We start from the raw sequence: 8,046 nt of genomic DNA, 5'->3' as shown, positions 1-8,046 counted from the left end.
GGTGAAGCTTAATTCCTCCTCCCTGCTTCCTGAGTGTGAACTGGACTAAATGACTCACTTTAAACTATAGTTTGGAAAGGGGAAAATCAGCAACTTTCAATGCAGAATCCTAGCCAATAGCACCCTAACCAAGTGAAAAAAGCTAACATGGCTGGTGATAAATCATATTGAAGTGACGTAGCCCTCTTGATACAGTGAGAAAAAAACACTTCACCTCTCTGGACTTCATCTTCCAAACTCAGAGTACCAGTGTAACCATGAGAGAAACACCTAACAAATCCAAACTGAGAAACATTCTATAAAATACATGACCAGTTCTCTTCAAAACTGTCAAGGTCATGAAAAATGAAAGAATACTACAATAAAGAAAAATTCTACCAATGAAACTAGGACACAATATTTTCTTATCCTTTAGATTTTTCAGTTCACACATACTGAAAGATCTCTTTTACACTTATTTAGGCATGGATTTTTATCATTGCATCATTCTTATGTTATATACACAAAAGGAAACTTCATTAGATAAATTGTTTAAAGTACTGCTAGAATTTCTTTGGGTTCAAATTTTAACTCTTCTGAATCACTTTTGTACTCAGAATCATTTGGATATCATAATATTGTCTTCTGTGCTATTAAGCATGCTGGTGATGCAGTATTTATTAAAAGAATACACCTCTGATGTCTCCAGGGTTTTTCCCTAGCAAATGATACTGCTCTGTTGAGTTTTTTTTTTTAAAGACAGAGTGAGAGAGGAGAGAGAGAGAGAGAGAGAATTTTTTAATATTTATTTTTTACTTCTCGGCGGACACAACATCTTTGTTGGTATGTGGTGCTGAGGATCGAACCCGGGCCGCACGCATGCCAGGCAAGCGCGCCACCACTTGAGCCACATCCCCAGCCCTCTGTTGAGTTTTAAAGTGCATACTCATGCAATGACAGCTACAGGTGACAATGATTGTAAGATAGCATACATCCCAATTTCAAAGGTGTGAAAATCTGTGTCTCTTAATCAGTGAAAGATGATAGAAAGACTTCTCACGGAACTGAAGGTGTAGTCAGTAGAGCACTTGCCTAGCATGCATGAGACCCTGAGTTCCAGCCCAAGTACAGAGAAAAAATAAGAAAAGAAAGAACTTCTCTTGGTAGTCGTGTTTCCCTCCGTATTTCTTTTCCAGGTGGAGGAAAAAACTTACCTTTTTTAAGTCCCTGCTTTTCTGGTCTTTGTTACTATGGGTAACCTAACTCAATCCCAAACTGAAATATGATTCTTAAAAATATGCTGCCATTATTACTTTCTTTTTTCACTGTACCTTACTCTTCTCTAATGTCACCCTTGGCTTAGCAAGTCAGGTGTAAATTTCTTTACCTTTCAGGTGGCCCAACATTTCACATTAGTGAAATGTCATTACTGTCATTTTAACCTTAAACTTAGCTTTCCTGAAGCAAATTTTCCATCAGTACCCCTTTGAAACTGAACTCAGAAAGCACACCCACACCCCTCCACATATACCTATTTGTATAAAAATTTGTTATTTTAAAACATGAAGCATAGTATCACCTCTGAGATTACTGATAATGCCTTTCTCTACTGAATACTTGATCAGATATATATTGCTTGGGCTTACGAAAAGAAATTGGAGTTGCTGGCAAGTGAAATAAAATTAAAGGAGAATTTAAAAATCAGAAATGTAGAACATATTTCCAGAGTAAAGAAGATTCAGGAGAAATTAATGGGTGCTTTGTGCTGCTTGTCACACATTTCTTAAGAAAAAAATACTTTTCCTTTTTCTGGAAAATGAAGTACAAGTTGTCAGTGACAACCATCTATTAAGAAATTTCCTTTTGTGATAGAGTGAGGATTTTTTTCCCTAGAGGTAAATTATTCAACACAGTTAATTTGAATCCGTGTTTGAGCCTGAGATGAAGTTATCAATTTTACCATTTTCCCTTAGTCTGTCCTGATATTATCATTGCTTGAGTTTCTGGTACCCATAGCAACAGCCACTGTTTCAGACATCATTCCCCCAAGCAACAAAATATGGCCAAGGACTGACAATCAACCACCTGTGTATCTCCGGGTGTACTTTTCAGGTCTGTAGGACCAAGTCACATATCACTTCAAAGTTTTGAAAAGTTCAGTTACCAACGAATTGAGAAGTTTGTTCAACCCTTTTGAGAGGCATATAGAAGAGGAGGAAAATGAGGAGAGGAGAGGATAAGCCTAAACATTGTAAAGTACAATGAGGCAAACTTAATTAGTCTAGAAGTTTCTTCTTTCCACCACTGCACTGCTATTCGAAAGGCGTTTTGTGACCTCAAACTTAACCAAAAGGAAGGAACTTAGAACATTTGCATTTTTCTTGCAAAAGAACAAAGATAAAAAGAATTATGCTGCCTCTGTACCAAGATTTTCCTGCCAGGGATTCTTTAAGAAAAGCTGCAAAATGTAGGATTACAAGTAGTGGCTTGTAATAGGCACTATGTATAATCACAATTCTCTTTGAGTTTTACAGTTGGGGAAATCCTGTTTTTCCAGGTAAAGTAAAAAGATATTTCTAAGTGGATTTCTCTGCATTATCTTGGAGAGTTCCTCCAAATCACAGGAAAAGGAAAGATGGGCTGAAGAGGGGGCCCTGAGAACAAGACTGAACCAGTCTGGTATCAGCTATAGATTCCAGAGAAGAGATCACAACAGGCTACAGTGTATAGACTACAAGACAGTATGCATGGAAAACTTACAGGCTTCTCTGTCCACACTTTCAGATTAACTGAATTTGCAGGGAGAGCATATGTGTTCTGTAGCTACACCCTTTACCTCTTGTGCCTGCAGTGAAGCTACTCCCAGTGAAAACATCTGAGTGATTGTGCACTCTCTGGGGATTTCCAGCCCTAGGGTCTTTCTAGGTATTCAGTGCCAACCCAGGTAATAGTGTTGCTGCCTGTGTGGAGGATAGAGTCTGAACAGAGGGATTCAGATGTACAAGTGTTGAGTGCCTTCCTGGGAGGTGCCTTGCTACCTGTTACATAGTTGTTAATTCTGAAGGCCTCTTTCACAGGAGAAGGATTTTGGCTGATGTTTAGAAGCCATCCCCACCCTTGGCTGGAAGGCACCTGTAATTAGGGGAAAGACTACAGTGATTAGTGCTGTCTTTGAGAGTGGGGGGATTTCCCTCCCTTCCGGTGCTGGTTACCTGGCTGGATTCCCAATCTACTTACACAATTATCCTTAGCCCATTGATATACCTGCAGGGTAACAGAAAGAAAGTAAAACATGCATCAGAAAATCTGTGTTCTTGTCCCAATTCCATAACTTCTCACTTGTGTGGACTCCCTTTTTCTCACTGACAAAGACATAGTTATACTTTCAGGGAAGGGGAGTAGGAGGAAGATAGGGCAAAAGGGAGGGTAGATATATCAAGGAATGATATAATGCATGTATGTAAATGTTGTAGTGAAACCTATTAATAACTACAATTAATGTGTGTTAATGATTATAATAAAGAGTCCAAAAAGTAAAAATTCAAACTACAAACTAGAAGAGGAACTTCAGAAAACATAAAAATTTCTAAAGGACTAAAATACATAATTAAGTAATTCCCACAAATCAATAAGAAAAGGGCAAACAATCTGGTAGAAAATTTGTCAAAAGATATAAGGAAGCAGAAATTATCCACTATATTAACTTATCAGTCCACTAATAGATTTTGATTCAGAGAGTTTGGAAGGTATTCTAGACCAGATGACTCATAGATTTGTCAATAGAAATGTGGGGTCTCTTGATACTAGGTATTGTTTACTTGTAATGTCAAAATAGCATTTCCAATGTAAATTCATTTTTCCTTTGAGTTTCAAATTCCACAAAATTGATAAAAGTATTTCAAAAAAAACTCAACCAATATAAATACTTGTAATAAGATGTTTAACCCTGGGGGGAAAGACATGGTCATAACACCTGCCTTTCCTATTTCATGAGGTTCTTATAAAAATAAAACACAATAATGTAAATAAAAGAATTTGAGCTTGCAAAGTGCCACTTTTATTTTAGTTTGTCAACCTCACCAGATATGGGGAAGTCCATAAGGCTGGTTTTCCATTATCATTGTAGTCCAAGGTGAGTTAGTCAAAGAGGTATTCTGCCATGTTATCTTCCAGGGCTCTCATCTTGTTTTCCAGAATGAAGAAATAGTAAACATTTGTATATTCTGGTAAACTATAAGTTTTCAGGTAAATTTGAAGATCCCTTTGTTTTAATACATGCTCAATCCCATTCCTTTTACTTCCCCAGAGGCACTTTGTGACCAGTGAATGGTCACAAAGACCCCATGAAATCCTTCCACACCATCCTAATCCTCCTGCACCCATTGTTTAGAAAGGAAGACTAATGTTGTGTTTTACAGGGGCCCGTAGAATACCTTTTCTCTCCACCTGTGGAGATATGAGCCTGTGGATGGGACATAGGTGGATAGACAGAATCCTGGATGCATGAGGATCTGCCCTCATTCTCAAAATGAGAGTTACACACACACACACACATACACACACACAAAAAAAAAACCAAAAAAAAAAACAAAAAAAAACAAAAAAAAAACCTCTACTGGACATCTTCATTTCCTTAAGAACCAAAAAATAACTTTATTGGAAGTTAACAAACTGAAAGGCCCAAACTGAAGGAAACTTGCTGAAAGGGCAATATGTAGACCTGGCCTGGTGACCCACCGGGGAAGACTCCCTGGCATGGGCTGGGGTACAGTCCTGTTCAGTTGTCGTGGTGGCTGCGGCCCAGGGTGAGCCGGTCAAAGAAGAATTCAGCCAGGTGGTCTTCTGGGGCCTCCATCCTGCGCAGGTTGGTCAGGTAGTCGCCCAGCTCACGGATGATCAGGACCTGCTGATGCAGAAAGTGGCGCTGCAGGAAGTGACAGAGGTGGGGGTCCCCCTTTTCAGTGCCCAGGCGGTGCAGCTCCAGGAGGCTCTGGTTTATATTCTTCTCCAGGTGCAGGGCGCACTCCATGGCCTGGAGGCCGCTCTGCCAGTCGTCACGATCAGGCTTGGTGATGTTATGGAGGTGGACACGGCCTCCACGCTGGTTCTGTAGCTCCATCAACTTCTCAGCACGATCTCTCCACTCATGGGAACGACGCAGAAAGAAGCTGGAGAAGTGCTCCAGGGCCACTTCGTGGCGGTCACAGTAGAAGGCCATGGACAGGTAGACGTAGGAGGCATATAGCTGCAACTGGATCTGGCTGTTGATGGCGGCCTCGCAGTCGGGGTGGTAGTTGTGGCGCACCTGCGATGGCTCTGCCAGGGCCATGGAGGGCAAAGGCTGCTGAAAGACACAGACGGTGGTAAAAGGAGAAATCAGTGGTGGCTGTGGGGCCCGCTAGGGGCCCCCAGGGTGGGTGAGGGCGGGTTAACCGAGGAGGGTAGGCTGGTCAAGGTCTCTGTCAAACCCACCTCAGGCAGAATCTAAGCGGATAATGGCGGACAATGGAGGCCGGAAGCCAGTAATGGCGGCAGGAAGTGAGCAATAGAGGCAATGGGAATACCTTGAAGCAAGGTAGGTGGTCAGGAGAGGCACTGTAAAGTCGAGTTCCATCAGCAACCAGGGCAACTCTGTGCTGACCCTATGACCTATATAATATTTTTATAAGTTATTTATAAATACAAGGGTAAGTTTTTGTGTGAATCACCGGAATAGATTCAGGGATAGAGGGTGGACAGGGTGGGGGTAGAGAATGCTAGTGCAGAGTTCCATCAGCAACCCAGGCAACACTGCTCTGAGCATTCCCAGAGTATCTAAAAAGAAAAATAGCTCCAATGAGATATAATTTATACCCCTTGGAAAAATCACCCTTGGAAAGTAAACATTTCCATGACTTTTAGTACATTCCTGGTGCTTTTCCACCACCACCAAAATCTCATTTCAGAACTTTCTTATCACTCTAAGATAAAATCCCCTATCCATTAGGGGTCATTCTCCATCTTGCCTCTCCTGCAATTCTGGCAACCACTACTGTAATTTCTGTTTCTATAGATAACCTTATTATGGACATTTCATATAAATGGAATCATAATACCTGTGGCCTTTTGGGCATGACTTCTTTGACTTTGCATGATTTTATTCTGCATCCCTCCTTTTTTTGTTTGTTTGTTTTGGTATCAGGGATTGCACTCAGGGGCATTCAACCACGAAGCCACATCCCCAGCCCTATTTTGTATTTTATTTAGAGACAGGGTCTCACTGAGTTGCTTAGAGCCTCATTGAGTTGCTAAGGCTGGCTTTGAACTCATGATCCCACTGCCTTAGCTGTTGGGATTACAGGTGTGCACCACTGCACCAGCTATTTTGCATTCCTTTTATTGGTGAATAATATTCCATTGTATGGATACATCACATTTTATCTATCCTTTCACCAGTTGATAGACATTTGGTTTTATTTCCATTTTCTGGCTATTATGACAAATGCTGCTATGAATATTTATGTACAAGTTTTTACGTGAACATGTTTTCAATTTTGTGGAACTGCTGTAGTATTTTCCAAAGTGGCTACATCATTTTACATGGCCACTAGCAATGTATGAATATTCTATCTGAAATTTTGAAAAGGACTGCATTGGATCTGTAGATAATTTGGGAGATTGTTGACATCTCAATACTATTAACTTTTTCAATGCATAAACATGGGATAACTTTCCATTTATTTAAGTCCTGGATCTTTTTAAATGTAGATTATTTAGACTGGGGTCAAAATTCTGAATTTCTAAACATCGCAGGTGATGTCAATGCACACTCTTGAGTAGCAATGCTCTAACAGAGAGGAGTAGGCCTCCATCCCTTATCAAGGTTTAGAGATAAGGAAGACACATACCTTGGTCTCTACAAACACAAATGCCTGTCCTAACCTTGAAGAGAGTGCTTATGTCAGTTATACTAGCTGTGGATGAAAGGTTTCAAAATCAGAAAAAAAAATGTTTATTGCATGTCCTTTTTAGAGTAGTCTCCTGGATTATCTCCACTTCTCACTCTCTGAGCTATTTTATAACTCTAAATTATAGAAAACTAATAATAATGCAAATGAATCTTGTCCGCAGGCATGTAATTAATTCTTGACTCATTTTGCATCTATTTGTATACTTGTTTCAGCATTTCTCTTGCCTATATATGCATAGTTCTTAAACCATTTGTAACATCTTACTGGTTTCCTCATTAATACATCTTTCACATGTATATATTTTATATTTATATAAGAGTCATGGTTTTACTTCCTGCTTTTAATTATCTTTTAACACTCCTCATTCCCATCCCTACTCCACCAGGAATACAGAGCCCATGGGAGGTGGTTAGTGAATTAAGTACTTTTATGAGTTGCTCATTAGAGATATGATTCCATATTACCATTTGGGAAGTAGAGGCACAGAATTCTTGACTGCAATATAGGCTGTGAAATCATGGCATTTCTGGGGAGGAGAAGGTAGGGATACTTTGGGGATGCAGGGAATTAGTGAGAACCAGCAGAGGACAGAGATATTTAGAGAGCAGGCTATAGGATTAAATTAAGTAATCATAACAAATAGATACATAGTCAGTGTTGGGTAGAGGCTGGTCTGGTACACATTGGAGAGGGCAGAGAAGTAGGGGTAACAAGTAAAGACCTTCAGATAACTGGAATCCACTGACAATCAGCAGAGTGATGAGAGCTTCCAGGCAGAGAAAGTAGTTAGCAGAGTTTAGAAGAGTAAAGGGTTGACAAACTCACATAGGAATTTGACAGGCTACGATGCATGATCTAGGAAGGAGGTAGAAACCTGAGCTTTCAGAGCCAGCTTTCAGAGCCATCAGCACTTTTATGCACCCCAAATGATACCCCTTAAAGGGGTATCCATCCATACTGAGGGTGTAGAGTATCCAGATCTGTGCCATGGGTTCTATCTTCCAGAGAACATTGCTTCTAGCTGCTGATCAGATGTAGGGAAGCTTAATACATCCTGGTTGGCTCCACTATAAGTCAGCTTTTTAGTGCAAATGTCATAGGAAAGTTATTTGGCAGT

General features: G+C 40.2%; 1 protein-coding gene across 1 annotated transcript; it reads right to left on the bottom strand.

The window, feature by feature from the left end:
* Positions 1-4,613: 4,613 nt before the first annotated feature.
* LOC101958683 (ferritin heavy chain) lies at positions 4,614-5,462 on the bottom strand. The gene has a single exon (XM_005329170.3). It carries the CDS (start codon positions 5,306-5,308, stop codon positions 4,757-4,759), a length of 552 nt encoding a protein of 183 aa, XP_005329227.1. The 5' UTR covers positions 5,309-5,462; the 3' UTR covers positions 4,614-4,756.
* Between the last annotated feature and the right edge of the window lie 2,584 nt (positions 5,463-8,046).

The sequence above is a fragment of the Ictidomys tridecemlineatus genome, chromosome X, assembly GCF_052094955.1.
Source record: "Ictidomys tridecemlineatus isolate mIctTri1 chromosome X, mIctTri1.hap1, whole genome shotgun sequence".
Classification (NCBI taxonomy): domain Eukaryota; kingdom Metazoa; phylum Chordata; class Mammalia; order Rodentia; family Sciuridae; genus Ictidomys; species Ictidomys tridecemlineatus.
Note: the sequence above shows the minus strand (reverse complement) of the source record. Positions and strands in the feature narration are given on the sequence as shown.